The following is a 16,671-nucleotide window of genomic DNA, read 5'->3' on the forward strand; positions in this document are numbered from 1 at the left end:
AGTAATAATAATCTATCTACGCTTTTGTTGCTTTTACGAGACAAATAAACATACATACGGTACATAAAGACCGCACCGTTCTGTCAGTCTGTTTCTATTTATTATCGTACAATAAAGTGACAAACGCGGACAAACGTCGGAAGTACGCAATATTCTCCGACCCTTGACCCTGACTAAAAGTTACGGTTCGACCGACTGGGAGTTACTACTGATCAGCCATTTTTACAGAAATAAACAATAAAATCGATGACGGTGGAAACAAGCATCTATTTCCTTGTTTATTTCCGTAACAATGACCAATCTGCAAAAAGCCTACAATGACGTAACAATGCTAAGTCATTCAAGAGTCTTGCTGCACACTAACACAAATAGGATAGGATAGGATTTACATATTTATCCCGGGGGAGAGGAAAGCCGATAAGACGGCTTATCCATATGGCGAACCACGGCCTCTCGTCCGGTTACCATTCCAAGTCGGGTATGGGATTAGTTTTACTGTATTGTTTGTTTTCGGAAGCATGGACTTGGTGGTGGAGGAAGCCGTAACCGACCAGCGGTTACGTGAACCACCCAACGACGGCGAGGAGTCCAGCAATCCTCTCGCACATAACCATCCCTGCATGGGATTCGAACCTGCGAACCCACGCAGAGTAATTAGAGGTGCGGTGGCGAGCGTATTCCTAACGCTTAGCCCGTTGAGCCACACCGCCGCGCCAAATATATTTCTGTAACGTTTCGTCTGACCAAGGTCCGACTTCTTCAGACATACATTGTTCATTCATAGTCTGAAGAAGTCTGACCTTAGTCAGACGAAACGTTACAGAAATATATTTGTGTTAGTGTGCAGCAAGACTCTTGAATCACTTAGGATTGTTGTCTCTACTCTTCCTACAGCATCCTTGCAATATATGCATACGGATCCACCGGTACAAAAGCATAGAAGAAGGATAAGTAGTTAGTCTCGCAGAAACCAAATAATCAATGACGTAACAATTGTTATTTTTGCAGCCGCCTGCGCAGGTATGTGAGTCGTTGCTCAGACAGATATTCAAGCACGGTCGTACTTGTGAACATTGCCTCGTATTGGTGCGTTATTTATCAGTTGTTTTCAAAAATGAGTTGTAAATGAAGTATTTTTATTCTCATTATGTCTTCCGATGAGCTTTTGTTCAGTTGCAATAATAAAAAAATTGGTTCCAGAAAAGTTGCAATAGATTAAATTAGCTATTGATGCGTGTAAGTGGCACGCGGTTGTATATTTTCAGTAAAAATATTGGTTTGAGCATTTAAATCAGTTTGTAAGTGTCAATTCTTCAAAATACTTGCAAATTATGCATTCAAAATTTTGCTATAGTGAAGTACATAGTGTCACAGTTTGGTTTTTGCCACCACTGTGTTGAATGAATCAGAAGACTCAGATTTTAGATTTGTGGTTTATTATGAGGCAACTCCACACTCAAACCAGCATAAACAGAGGAAACAACAAAACGCAGCCGAGCCCCAGCTTCCTTCCCCAATCAGCAGACACTTTTCTCACTCAGTCGTAACCCGTGTTAAATTTAGCAGTTTGTTCCATGGCTTACTGTAAAACAGGCTCATAAGCATCGATCTATGCTTAAGCTATAGAAAATGTACGTGCTTATTGTGACATCACTGTTTGGTGTTAGCTTATGGATAGGATTTACATATTTATCCCGGGGGAGAGGAAAGCCGATAAGACGGCTTATCCATATGGTGAACCACGGCCTCTCGTCCGGTTACCATTCCAAGTCGGGTATGGGATTAGTTATATTGTTTGTTTTCAAAAGCTTGGACTTGGTGGTGGAGGAAGCCGTAACCGATCAGCGGTTACGTGAACCAACCAACGACGGCGAGGTGTCCAGCAATCATCTCGCACATAACCATCCCTGCATGGGATTCGAACCTGCAAACCCATGCAGCGTAATTAGAGGTGCGGTGGCGAGCGTATTCCTAACGCTTAGCCCGTTAGGCTACACCGCCGCGCTTTACTTAATACCACCACATGACCAAACTCAAAAGTCCAGTGAAAGAAATTCTAAACTGAAGTTTCATGAAAAATATATATATTGACCTGGGATCGCACTGGACGCTTGAAAGTTCTTCTTGGGGTCGTCCTGAAAAAAGCTTGGGAACCCCTGGACTAGGCTAAAGTAATTTACCGGTACTTTTAAAAAACAGATTGTTGTAGGCGATGAATCAAAATGATGGTTTGAAACACAAACCCTATTTTACAGTCGCCAACTCGCAAAAGCACTTAAAATAGCCCCGAAAATTTTGCAATTGACCTTTCCCCGACCTTTGTCCCCCGACAAATTCTTCCTATACTTCACCATTGCAAAATTTTCGTGGCTATTTTAAGAGTTCTTTTGCGAGTTGGCGCCTGTAAAATGGGGTATGTGTTTGAAACCATCATTATGATTCATTGAATACAACAATCTGTTTTTTGAAAGTACTGGTAAAGAATTTCAGGCTAGTCTATCACAGCTATTTCTACACTATTTTTTATTATTGCAATCAAATTAAAACTCCTAGGAAGACAGAGTGATCATTGAATTATCTGATTTATATTTAAGTTTCCGACACACAACTGAAAACTAAATAATAAAGTTCAAAAACGCAAAAACGAGGTAATGTTTACAACCACACTTGAAAATCTGTCTGAGTGAGAAAAGTGTCTGAGCGGATTCGAAAAAGGGGCATTGTTACGTCACTTTTTGCATCTTGCTGATTGGCCAATGTCACGAAGTAAACAAGGAAAACGATGCTCGGGGAAAGGTCCATAGGAATAATTTTTCGGGGGTTAAAGGTCGGGGAAAAGTCCATAGTCGGGTAAGCAGTTAGTTCCGTTCCACTTCGGTGACTCCAAATTTCAACGAATCGCGGTAATTATTTTTCAAAGAAACTGTGTTAATATTGCAGCTAGTGTTATTATTGGTCATGCTAAATGGAACTCAATGTCTATTAATAGTAAAAAAATGTATGAGAGAAGAATTTCAGATGTCATAATGTATGTATATAGTAGAGGTGTTACCAATAGAATGGAAATTGTTATTATTGCAACCAGATTCTCATGATAGTGTAGAAAATGATATTCTTAACCCTTTTGACTTTGAAGAAATTCCTACAACAAAAGAATTGCATATAATGTATGAAAAAAAATACTGGCATGATCATTTTATTAATAAGAAAGTATTTCATATTGGTCAGAGGTATAATATACCTGCCTTTGTCAAACACAGACAAAGGCGACGGAAAGATCGAGAAAAACTAAGTAATGGTTCATAACAAGTGCTGTAACCAGATTTTTTATATGTACTGACGTAATTCAGAGAAATGTATCATGAAAGGCCAGAAGACTATTCAAGATCGGTACTATGACAGTGGTTATTACTAATTTTTTTGGTATTACTGTCTGTTTTGCAAGGGAAATACGCATTCAAAATTTTTTTGATTTTCCATTCATATTTTGTATGGTTGTAATTTTCCATGAAACAACTTCAAATTTCATGTAGTTTGTTTGAGAAAACCATTTTTAACTAATAGCACTAGTTTTGAGTTTTATATTTGAATAATTATTCGAACATTCCCATCCACTGAAGGTTTTTCCAAGTAGTATGTATTTTATATATGTTTATATATATGTTATTATTAATCTATTTTTGTAGGATGATTGGATTACTAGTAAAATTGTTTATACAAAAAAATCAAATACTTGTGCAGGTTGTGCTATATAGCATTCAAAATAAAATTGTAATTCATACATAACAAAATTTTGAAAAATATATAAAAGCAGTTGAAACAAACTCTTGAAAAATATAATTCAGAGTGAAATTCATTTGAAATGAACTTCAGTGTTTAACAGTAGTTTTATTTTACAAATTTCCCCTTGTGTGATTTTGTGAAAATATAAAAAAAAATTTATTTTCATCACACCAATTATCTAGTTTTCAATATTAGCTTAAACACTTATAATTGGGAACTATTTTATCATGGCAACTGTCGATGAGCTGAAGAAATTGATACAAGACACACTGGAACACAGGGGTGTACTCAATGACTTGAAGGCAAAAATTCGGTCAGAAGTCTTTAATTCTTTAGAAGACAAAACAATGAAAAAACCAGAACTCTCTAACGAAAATCTCATCATTAATGAACTTATTAGAGAATATTTCAGATTCAACAAATATAATTATGCGGAATCGGTTCTAGTTGCAGAGTCTGGACACCCAAGTGTTCCCCTCGACCGGGAGTTCTTGTCGCAAGAATTGAATGTTAGTGCAGAAGCAAAGCAACTACCATTATTGTATAGTTTAGTTAACTATTTTTCACAGCGTCACATGCATGAAGCGAGTCAAAAGCAATCGGCAACATCTACACGAACGTATCAACATGAAAATCGATAATAATTGTACATGTAAAAGTCTTCACTAGCATTTTGAAATTTCTTTTTTTACAAGTGTTTCCTTCATAATATGTTATATTTTTATATATACGGTATATACTGTTATTCTTGACTGGCTTGGTTTAATGAATATATTTAAATGTGATAATTTTTTGAGTGATGAAAAATATGTCAGAACATATTTATAGACATATATAGATTTTGGTGGCAATGATAATGATCATCGTTTTTGGAAAGCTTGAAGTATATATAAAATTGAACACTATTTGTATAGTGTTAAAAATGTTTGCAGAAGTTTCACAGTAGTAATTTTTTTTTATTCAAATCATTTCTATTTGTTTTTTCCAAATTATGTAGCATTCCCAGGTGCAATCAAAGACCAGCATGTTCAGAATTTTTTGTATTGCATTGTATGATAAATATATTTAGTGAAGATTTTAAACTGTTTTGTAGGATTCAGTGAGAGTTTTATCTTCAGTGGAATGTGCAAATTTCCCAAAAGAATGTTCTGCTCTAACAACTATTATTAAAAATAGAAGTCGCTTGAGTGTTGTTAATATGTACATTAGAGCTTGATATATCGGCCCGATATTGCGTGTTTGTCGATATATCATATCGGCATTAGCCGTGCAAGCGTATGGCTGCGTGCTTGAACGACTCTCGCCTCGTCAATACTGTCTTCCCAATATTTACCTCGCTTTCATTTTGTGTTGAAAAGGTGTCTTTCCTAATACCCTTTGATATATGATTAGCCATTTCATGCATGGTCATAATTGAAATGTGATTATCCGGAGTAACATTTCAAATCACGTTTTTGAGGGAGTACACAATGGGAAAATGGCAAATTTATTATAGGCAGAAAACACTAAGTCTTTTAATAGAATCGATTTGGAGATGTTGAGTTAGTGGTCACAGAAACGTGGCAACGTTCAGGTTCACTCAAAGCTAAAATTGATTGGGGGTCCTTATCATGGCAATACTTTCTTTCAATGGAACTCAAATAATCCATCTATTACCATAAAAAATAATTGCACTCTTGAATTTTCATGGCTGTTGCACAGTAACAATACGGTTTTCATATAATAATGTCATCGAACTAGTTCCGAATTTGTGACCTCCCTGCATGCAATTTTGAATTTCTCGGTCAACAGTTTATCCATATTAATGGTTGTTTATTATTTTGGTGAGAATTACACACAAAGAAAAAATTGAATTCATTATAATTAACTAAATAAGGTATTGAAAGCGATTTTTAACTCTCAGCCTTCAACAGTTTTCAAAACACCAATTTCGGAACCTCTGAATTGTTTGACCAGTTCATCTAACCGTGAGATCTCCTTTCATAACTCTGGAAACATACGTATGCAAAATATTAGCGGTATATTAAATAAATATCAAAATGAAAATACAGACTCACGAGGTACATCATAAAAGCCCATTTTGTGGCAATATGATTTATATTAATATCTCTTTGGCCTTGCAACTGCGGCATCTGAAATTTCGAGCTTATATCAGTAATCTTCAGCATCCTTAAACAACCTAAAATGACGTAATATAACTAAGCACACTATTATTAAAATATAAGCAAAGTCAAAGAAATTTCTATAAGGAGAAACTTTCAAAATTATACTAAATAGTATGTCGTCCCAATACATATTAAAATTGTGAATGAGTAAATCATTGACCGAACGAATGCCCGAAACTTTTAACCGCAAATAGTTTATACCTTGTTAAATTTTTTTACCACATTTCCGTAATTTACTGCTAACTTTTTCTGATCGGCGTCTTACTTTTTTGGCCCGGTTTTTTTGCAATTCCTCGTACAATGGCCGTTTTTATAGATGTAATAATTTCTTGTGTGCGATTTATATTTTTCATATATATACTTCTTAAACGCTTTGTCTTTTCGTGAGCGTTCATCGAGCACTACACTGCAGGAGTTCCGAGATGATTCCCGTTAACGAATAATTACCATTTCCATGGATCGCCTACTTCAAGCCTGCGTATTGTAGGTGGACAGCATTTTGGAAGTGTCTTGTCAAATATGGCAATTTATGTGATTTCCACTGCAAATATAACTCCATGATGTTGTTAATACGTTCACAATTACGTTTAGTCCACAGTTTTATTCTAATCGGCTTGATTAGAATCTTGATGGTCAGCGGTTTTATTGTTTATACTCTACACTTTATTGTTGAATGTTTTCAATGAATCAGCAAATACGACGCCGTTTTCGGAAAAATAATAGGTCGTACACTTCGGATCTTTGTTTTTTCTTTAAAGTGGTTCTGTAAGTTTTCTTTCAGATGTTTTGTACATAGAAATCTACTCTAAGAGAAAATCAGTGATCTATTGCACATTTCAGAAGTAAACTGGGAGTTAGACAATCTAGCACTCAAATGCGAAAAAATCGGAAGTAAATGTGAAAGCTTGCATCTAAGTGAAGATAAATTGGTCCCAGAAAAATTGGGCTACCGTCTGTGTTATTTTTATTACTTTGTAATGTTTAAAAACAATAGTATACAGTAGTGACATAGCTAGATGCTATGTTAGATCCACTTTTATTATCGTTTGGTCAGATGTTTCGAACTTGTTCAAAGTCCCGTGGCGAAGATGTCGAATCATTATCCAATTGCTTCATTTTGTTTGCTGTTTCGTCTGATATATTCTCACATTTTGTATTATACTATATTAAATCAATCATTTTATTTTGGTATCCTGACATAAAACAGAACAACACTAAAAATAAACAAAATGCAGAGATACCCGGAAGGTAAGCATAACCCTTAATAAACGTCTAAGTACGCGCTCACCCGCCGAAAAAAACATCAATACATGCATACAAAAAAGTGAACACGATTCAGAATCGGACCGAACTTATAAAGCAATTTGAAATGAGAACCACACATATATAATCGCGGAAGGGTTGCGTGGACAACTTACACGGGATAAAAAAGTGTTCCATTTGAAATAAAACAGCAAAATTCAGGTCAATAAATTAAATGTAATAGAGCTCTAACGACTTCTTCCGTCTCTGATTAGTGAAAATTTACCGATATATATACATGTTCGTCTTCAATTATGGTAGTTGAGAGATCGCCAGAATTATCCAAAAATGAGTAAGTAGAAATCTAAGGTACACATCGCTTGCTTTAACAATTTATCAAATGTACAAAACATGTAAAAAACGCATGGTTAAAAAGCAGCATGAAGTTTTGAATGGTGAGGAAAAAAATAAAGTGACGGTATCTGTGAATACAAAAATCAAACAAAGCATGCCAATGTTAGAAGTGAATAGTGACTTTTAAGAACACAGAAAAATCAAAAATATTTCACAGAGGATTGAAGAATCACTTCCACAAGACAAGTCGCAAACGCCACATGGCCACGTCGTATTTTTGTTTTCACTTTTCGACATTTTCGATTTTATTGAATGGAATTTGTTCAAATTAAAATTCATTGTTAGTACACCCCATTTTGATTTTCACATGGTTAAATATCTTATAACTGATGATCGTTTTTGATCAATTATGCTGTGAACATCTTTATATCGGTTCCCTAAATTCATATAGGTATAATACGAAAAATATGCCTCTTGTGCCATGACTAGGGTATCGGTAATTATTTTTATCTCTCAGAATGGTGTGTACAGCGAAGAAAACGCATCTGCAATCAGCATGGGTACATCGGGCACGAGACGTTGATGATAATTAAGGAAGTGAATCCGCCTTCGATGTGAACCTTATTTTTATCAGCGACTGAGGATTCGAATTTTCGTCGCGTCCAAAATGCATCAGACTGTTTGTTTCTGCGCTCGACGATAGATAACGCTATTTTTGATATGTGACCAGTAAAAAGTTACTAATGGAAACGAGTTGTAGTTACCTTTCACCCATTGACGGTTTGAAAGGTTCCGTTCTGAAAAAAAAACGCCACTGGTAATTACCAATAGGCAATACCATCACAAATGTTTATCCACTATAACTCTATATTTCATTTGCTGTCTGATTCTACAAGTGTACTATCATCCCTGTTTCCACGAAATATTCAATGATATTTTGCCAATTTAATGGACGAACATATTTACTGATAACGCTGAGTTAGACATTAGTCTACACCAGCGTTTCCCAAACTGTGTTCCGCGGAACGTCTTCGAGTGTTCCATGGAAAAGGAATCAAAAATACATCTAAATTAGCCGCCATGGCGATCTAGGGACCGTGAAGTTGTCGCCCAACTGACCGTTCAATTCCGCGTCATTGTCAAAAGCGGACTAACTAATGTAGAGTAGTGGTATTTTTGTTAACCGTCGGCCTAGCTTTTTGACCGTTAAGTTCATTATCAAGTTTACAGCAATCCCTTTGGTTTTGCTATAGGCAAACAAGTAGGTCTAAAGAATAAAAGTACCTCTTCTTCCTCCATCTCTGCCTGGTTTTACTTTGAAATGCTGCAAAAATTACTCATGTTCGCTGAATTCGGTTCAGCAGATAAATAAACGTAACATTACAGGCAAACACTACCTGATAGAAAGTAAACGACATAGAAAAGTAAAATGAATTTATTGATTCATATACACAGCATTTAAACTAAGAAACAATAGAAAATTTACAATGAATGCAATATGTAATATATTCAATCATATTTAAGGTATGCTCTCAACACAATTCTGTTAGTTTTCGCATTTGACAACTCGCCGCGGCAAATCCATTGGGAACCGCTAAATTACACCGTTTTTCTTTATCAATTTTATACCCTTTCATTTTTTTGTGTTCCGCGAAGCGAGATAAAATTGTAAGTGTTGAAGTTTGGGAAACGCTGGTCTACACTGGTATAGTGAATAATGATAACAGCATGCTATGATTTACTCGATTTCATTAATATAAAAATGCATAGGCCTACCATATCACCATACGATTTAGGGAACAAATATAGGGTGAATATTTTGCGTATGTTATATATTGTCCACCGCATGTAAATTATTTTTATATTTATTCCGGGGTAATCATGTGGCGAGCCACGCCTCTCGTCCGGTTGCCGGTTCATGTCGGGCATGGGGTGGAGGAGAGAGAGGGAGATTTCATTAAACAACACAACACTAACCGGCGTACTCCTGGGTACTCCTGAGGTATGCGCACCAAGATGTCGCATAACCTGAACCCTAACCTGGTACACAACCGGAGTTATGCGCCATCTCGGTGCGCATACTTCAGGAGGTCCCAATGATGAATATAAAAGCCACAGTTTCGGATAATATTGTCCTGTGTGGGTTTGCAAAATCGACGAAGATTGTGAAGGCCCTAAAAACTATGGATATCATTTTATTGAATTATATTATAGGACAAAAATCATAGTAACACAGCTTCTGTGTCAATAGATGTTAAAAATATCCCCCAGGTTCAAGTATTCAATACATAATGATTAAAGCAGAAGAACCACTCATTATGCACTGTATTATTTAAGAGCGGGTAGGCTACAGTGCTTCTGTTTCATGCTGTTTCCATGTGTTTTGCGCAGTTTCCCTCTGTTTTGTGCTGTACGGCAGGAGAGTGCAACCTTTTTCACTGGCGTGCCAAATTCAAGAAACTGAGTAAAGCCGCGGGCCGCACCTTTATTTATTATAGACTTTCTAGTAGTTACAAGCACAAAAATTGTTTATATTTTCTATAGTCACCTTATGTCATTATTAGGGTTTCTTGCAGAAATAGTGAGTTAAACGTATAAACTTCTGAAGAAACTGCTATTTAAATTTATCGCCACACCGACTTTAATGCAAGTCAGTGAGAAACACGTTTTTGTAATATATATTGTATATTTTGCAAGAAAACTTTGCTAGCTGGTTTTGCTAATACAACAGTGGCACTCAGGCACTGGTATAGGCTTTGTGGCGCAGAAGGATTAGAATTTCTCGCACGTACCATATTACCTAAACTAAATGCTCGTTTCACGGGCACGCCATTCAAAGTTGTTATTTCTCCGCGGACCGCACAAATTTTTCTTGCGGGCCGCATTTGGCCCGCGGGCCGCAGTTTGCACACCCCTGCTGTACGGTATCCTTCTGTTTCCCTCTGTTCCCTCTGTTCTGCGCTGTTCACCTCTGTTTTGCGCTCTTTGCAGCGTTTCGCGCTGTATCCATCAAAGTGAATTATAGTCTCTTTGGTATTCAGTAAGTTGTGAGACCATCGGTTAGCTAAGGTAGGTTAGGACAGTACTGCAGTAGGAAAAAATGACTAGCCAAACGTTATATACGGTACCGGTACGGTACTGATATACATAATATACTGGTTTTACTCCAAGAATATTAGGGTACCGAACCAGTTTCCTGCTTTCAGGCTTTGCATGTTCCGGTACCGGTACAGCAGTTCAGGTAACTTTTGATACTTTCAAGAATTAAGGTGTACCGGTACCGGTACCGTATTACGGTACCGTACCGGTATATGATATCTGTGAACGCAGCAGTAGTTACACCTGTACACGGTGTATGAAAAAAATCATTCGTTACGTTGTTTATTTGGTTCTATTTCGTTATGCAATACAGCAATAGGTTACCTAACTTGGGTGTATTTACATTTTTGTAGCCTGGGCATGCATGTTATGAATCAAATAGTCTGATTGAAGGCCCGGATTTGACATGCGATTCTTAATACAGTAATACCACAAAACGGAGCAGTTAAGGAATTAAAAAAATTCATGAAATGGCTTTTACAACATCTGATCTACTTCGACTTCCGTTGCTTGTATTTTTTGATGCAATTGTGGCAAATAGAATCAACCTTTGGAGTTTTGGATTTATTGCTGGATATGCACTCTCTTGCATCGGTGAGTTAAGTGCTTAATATGGTGAATAAACAAGCCGTCATGTCAGTATGCATTTCATGCTTATAATATTACCTGTAAAAACTTATTCTATTATAAACAGTGAACCGTCGTGTTTTGGTATGAGATTGGACTGTTTCAACTTTGTTTTTACTATGATTGTGTATAATAAGGCCAAGTGCAGTTTTAAGTATTCTGTGGCATCTGCAGCTGCAGTAAAACCATGGCAGTATTTCCATACCATGGCCGCTACGGTCAAACTCATGGCAACTGACTTTTTAGCTGCCACAAACCAATGTCGAGCTGCCGTTACCGCGGCAGCAAATTGAAAACCAATGGCAGGTAAAATTTTGCTGCCGTAATCGCGGCATGTGGGCCGTAAAGACAGGGCTGTCTATTATGGTGACAAATATTGGGTAAGTTGGAACGTTTTTCTTATGGATACAGTTTTGATTGATTTGGGGTTAGGGTTAGGGTTTAAGTAGATATAATTCCACATGATCAATTAAAATCTGGTACATTAATTTGTGAATATACCGTTAATACTGATTACTGAATAGCGCTATAAAACCATGGCAAGAGCTGCCGCGGTTCGTTCGTGGCAGGAGCTGCCATGAAGTGGTAAGAACTGCGCCTCAATAAGGCCAAGAGCAGAGTGGAAGTGGTGACTCCTCTTCGGCCCATGGGCCGGGGCCACGGCCCATCAAATTGGGCCTAGGCCCATCAGGCTATGGGCCGCGGCCCATCAAGTTGTGTAAAGGAACTATTCACTTGGCTAACACAGACAGTCCCCAAACTCATAATAGAACTATAATGTAAAAAATCTGAACAAAATTTTGCCCTAACCCTAACCCGGTACACATACTACAGGAGTTTATTTTTTGGTTCGAATATTGTCAATTTTGTAAAAATTGAAAATTTTGGTAAGATAATTGAATTTTTCCTGACGGGGCCGCGGCCCATAGCTTGATGGGCCACGGCCCATGTGGCCCAATTAGATGGGCCGTGGCCCCGGCCCATGGGTCGTAGTGGAGTCACCACCCCTGTAGCAAGAGCATGCCTTTCAACACCAGTTACAATAACTGAGCGAACAGCTTTTATACGGTTTATAAGTCCACATATTTCCACTCTTCAGGACTAATTACCATAACTCATATTAGTGTATCAATATCAACTTTGTCAGTTCTGTAGTTTGTAATCCACTAGAATCGATTTGGAGTATCCTTGGAATTGCAAAGGGTTTTCTCGAAAATTGCTTCTCCGATACCATAAAGCAACATTTTCTAAGTTGTTTTACACATGTTCACAGGTTTATGCATCAGTATTGGAATATTCACCTGTCAACCTCCAATTATAATCAAATTCTACAGATTGACTGCTGCAATTTTGGTTCATTGTGTAGTACTGGGATGGAATTATTCAGTGACAAGACTAATTCACCATGATTATTATATCAATAATGTTTACAACAATTCAGCAATGAGCCAAATCAACGATTATATATGGAATGGAAAAGAATTACCATTTAGAGAGGTTGGAATATTTCGTATTTCTAATCAGTTTTGGCATAGGCACATCCAAAAAATTCAATTTCTAATTGAAAATTGCTGATATTTGAAGAACAATTAAATAAATCCAGATATGGTAATTTTCCTATTGAATGTTTAATTATATTCAATTGTGGTTTGAGAAAATTTAGTTTTTATTATTATTCACCCAGTGAAGTATTTATTCCAAACATGAATGGTAATTTAAACAAATTTTTTGTACAAGTTTTCTCTTACAATGTGGTGATTAACACCAATGGAAAAGCTGCAAGCGAATACTACCATGCTTAATGCTATAGTGGTATTTTATCCATGTAACAGAGTTAGAGAGATGTCAGTAGAAAACAGGTGAAATGAGAGATGAGGCTGAAACAATTTGAGACAAAAGTGTAAAAACTACAGCTAGGTATAAAAAAACTTACAGACAAGCAGTAATCTTTCATCGATGAATTGAAGAAAAAAAATTGCTTCAGCCTTCAAGTAACATTTTACATTCTGAATGAATCTTTTAAAAAATTAAATTTTAATAATTGTTTATACACAGGTTGACTTCACTGCAAAAGCATTAGTTTGCTTTGGGGCTTTGCAAATATTTTGCTGGATTAACCTCATGCTTTTGGAACGTCCAATATCATCAAGTACAATGCTGATCACTACATGCCCTGCCTATGCATTGATGTTGAATATATCAAGCCATACACTTTCATTTCTCATATTTCTATCAAGTGTACCTGTGTTTTTAATATGTTTGGAAAAACTCAAAGAAATTTATGCTGGGGCAAGCCACATAAGATTGCCAAGATTTGAAGGGGGGCAGTTGAATATTGATGATGCTTTTACTTCAATCAACACAACATGGGTCATATGCAGAGTGCCTACTGTTCTTAGACTCTATTTTGTTCTAAAATGTGTATGGGCATTTGTAATTTTAAGTGGTACCAACAGGACATTTGAAACAGAAATATATTCTGGAACCAAAAGAAGCGGACTTTATTATTATTTTGTACCGTCGCCAGCGGTATCAAAGTCATCAAAAGAATACTGGGAGGATTGGGATGGTATTGGAGGATATTTCCCTCAGGATTTGAAAGAAAGAAATTTATCTCTGATTGAAGGAATGTCCGCCCTTCTAACAGATTCCCTAATATCATCATTTTCTGTCGGAGCTGCTATTTCTGTTATCGGACATTATTCTGGTGTGGGCTTGCATGATTTTGTTGGCGGAAATGACATCATGCAAGGAGAAGCGTTGGGAATGATGTCCTCAGTTCTTTTTTGCTTACTCGCCATTCAAACTGGATTAAGTAGTCTTCCACCATGGAAGCGAATAGTCAGACTCTACAGGAATTCATTTTTACTTTTTACTGCGGTTCTTCATTTTTTTCTTGACGTCGTCCATCCTGTTTTGATGTCAATTAGTCCACAAGCACATATCCCTTTCAAAAAACATATAAGACCACTGTTGATATGCCTCATTCTGTTTTTTGTGCCAAGTGCAATGTGCTATTGGCTTATCACAACAAGGCCATTGTCAACATGGATGATTGCACTTACAGCCTTTAATTTTGAACTTGTAATAAAGGTAAGTAAATCTTATCAAAGTAGCTTCCGTTACTTACAGTGATTTGTTATACTAGGTGTTAGTGGGAGATAAACAATAACTTTGCTCATGCTCGAGAAAACAATTAATGATATATATTTATTACAAGTAATATATCATGTTCCATCATGACAAACAAAATATTTGAGTCCTCACTGAAGATGTTACAAGAATATAAAAAATTATGATTTCTCAATTGTTGCTACATGATATCCCCCTTCAAAATTGAAATTGCTATCCTTCACTTCATATATTGCCTTTCGTACATAACAATTTAATGTGGAGTAAAAAATTTATGTATATGTCCACGTATAGAGCATTCATAATATATAATAATTTCAAGGTGGAATTCCGAAATATGATGTAGACACTCTCAATCTTGCCACGATGATCCATCTACGAACCTAAACGCTGCTCTTACACTGTTTATATATATTTCCAGGTTATATCAACATTATTAGTATACAGTCTTTATGTCTTGGATTCAAGGTCGCAAACCAATGGAATTATATATTTGGATGAATATGTATTTTGGATTCGTTCCATAAGTCATGTTATCGAATTCATTTGTGGACTCGTCATGTTTATTAATGGAGCTTATATATTGTTTTTTGAATCCAGTAACTTGCTGCGGGCAATCATGATGTCTATGCATGCATATATCAACATATACAGGTAAGAGATATTTCAAATCAAATAATGTTTATATTCCATATCCAAGCTGCTGATTGTAAAGTAATGTCATTTTACAAGGGATACAGAGAGTTGTTTTAAAAATGAGTCAGATTCCCACCTACTGAGAAAATATGACTCCAATATCAATATAAACTTAACAAACTTGCTTGTTACGGTTTATAAGGCAATAGCATGTTTCAGTAAAAGATCTCCTGTTTTGTAACTAACTTATTTCTGCATGTTCTGCACCTCTGGAAAACGGTGCCTGTGAATAAACCATCATTGGCATAATTTATTGATTCCCTGTTCTGGATGGAACAATAACAAGTTTATGGTAGCGTTATTGAATTTTTTTAATGTCAGCTTGCACCACAAATTTGTGAATATGCGTAATGTACATTTGAAAGCAAAAAATCTCTATTTCTATTGGCGGATACTGATACTGTATGCATGCTGTGCTTCTAGTTGAATATTTTGTATATATTTAGGACATTTCGCGAAGGTCTGAAAACGTTAAACAATCGTAGGACGGTAAATAATAAAATTGCATCAATGTCACTGGTTCAAGTTGAGGAAATTGAGGAAAAAGATAGAGATGTTTGTAGCATATGCTATCAAGAATTTATTGCAGGTCAGAATTCTAACATTGCTATTTTTTCAAGATCACTGCCTATGTTTAAGTATAATAACCTCAAATTTGTTGAAATACCTACAATAATCAAAGATTTATACGACATATTACTGTCTCAATCTTGTCATTCATTTCCAAATGGAACATGCTACCCATTGCATAGGTGATTACATGCATGGCTCAACATTATTGAGTCCCCTCGAGTCGCCATTTTGAGTCATATCAATAAAATGTCTTAGACTCATTATCAACAAACAGCTAGTGAGACTTAAGTCGGTGATTAAATAGAGTCATCGACTCACTACTCGAATGACCTGTGACTTATACCTAACACTGTCAAAAGGGTTGTCTTTAAAACTTTTCACTCCCTCAAGATTTACATGAAAAATATACTCTGGGCCTATAAAACTAATTGGAAACAAAATCCAAAATGAATCGGTTAGATATGTACAATATTACGGAATTTGACTTTGGCTGTGCCTGTCAATAGCTGCACCTACCCCCCACTATGGGAATCATTCAATGCATTACGGACTACAAATGACTAATGGAACTTGAAGTGGATTGTTATTCATACAATTGTGCTACATTAACCAGAGGATTTATTCGATTAGCTCAAGCGATTTTCTAAATTGTGGGTGTTGCTGCAATTTACTCCAGATTTATCTTTTCAACTCTTCATATTTCCGACTTTCTTTCCCTTTTACAGATAATGGTGAAGTAAGAAAGACTCATTGCAATCACATGTTTCATTCGCAATGCATTCGAAAGTGGATATTTATTCAAGATTCATGCCCAATGTGTGATAGAGCATTGTTTCCCACTGACAATAAACAGGATTAATAATGAACTAGAAATTTGACTTCTGGTTTTGATAGTTTCCAGATATAAAATTTTCACTAATTTTTCACATCTTTATTCAGAAATGTTGCTTTTTATGATTTGACAAATAAATTCTGAAAGATTATAATTTGATCAAGTAAC

The 16,671-nt window shown here is 36.2% G+C and overlaps 2 protein-coding genes across 2 annotated transcripts; both read left to right on the plus strand.

Annotated features, from left to right (window-relative positions):
* The first annotated feature begins 4,010 nt into the window (after positions 1 to 4,010).
* LOC120327949 (centrosomal protein 20-like) lies at positions 4,011 to 4,424 on the plus strand. Its single transcript, XM_039394325.2, has one exon. The coding sequence runs from the start codon at positions 4,011 to 4,013 to the stop codon at positions 4,422 to 4,424; it is 414 nt and encodes a 137-aa protein (XP_039250259.2).
* Positions 4,425 to 10,894: 6,470 nt separating this feature from the next.
* LOC120329032 (E3 ubiquitin-protein ligase RNF139-like) lies at positions 10,895 to 16,660 on the plus strand. The gene is made up of 6 exons (XM_039395642.2): positions 10,895 to 11,237; positions 12,544 to 12,767; positions 13,326 to 14,363; positions 14,824 to 15,056; positions 15,545 to 15,687; positions 16,397 to 16,660. The coding sequence occupies exons 1-6, from the start codon at positions 11,114 to 11,116 to the stop codon at positions 16,528 to 16,530; spliced, it is 1,896 nt and encodes a 631-aa protein (XP_039251576.2). The 5' UTR covers positions 10,895 to 11,113; the 3' UTR covers positions 16,531 to 16,660.
* Positions 16,661 to 16,671: the final 11 nt, after the last annotated feature.

Source organism: Styela clava, chromosome 7 (genome assembly GCF_964204865.1).
Source record: "Styela clava chromosome 7, kaStyClav1.hap1.2, whole genome shotgun sequence".
NCBI lineage: Eukaryota > Metazoa > Chordata > Ascidiacea > Stolidobranchia > Styelidae > Styela > Styela clava.

What these genes read in the sequence shown, in the direction of transcription:
- LOC120327949 (XM_039394325.2), top strand. Translation starts at nt 4,011, where the DNA reads ATGGCAACTGTCGATGAGCTGAAGAAATTGATACAAGACACACTGGAA.
- LOC120329032 (XM_039395642.2), top strand. Translation starts at nt 11,114, where the DNA reads ATGGCTTTTACAACATCTGATCTACTTCGACTTCCGTTGCTTGTATTT. An exon ending in AAGAATTACCATTTAGAGAG is followed by an intron (nt 12,768 to 13,325) that starts GTTGGAATATTT and finishes GTTTATACACAG; the next exon opens with GTTGACTTCACTGCAAAAGC. An exon ending in CTATCAAGAATTTATTGCAG is followed by an intron (nt 15,688 to 16,396) that starts GTCAGAATTCTA and finishes TCCCTTTTACAG; the next exon opens with ATAATGGTGAAGTAAGAAAG.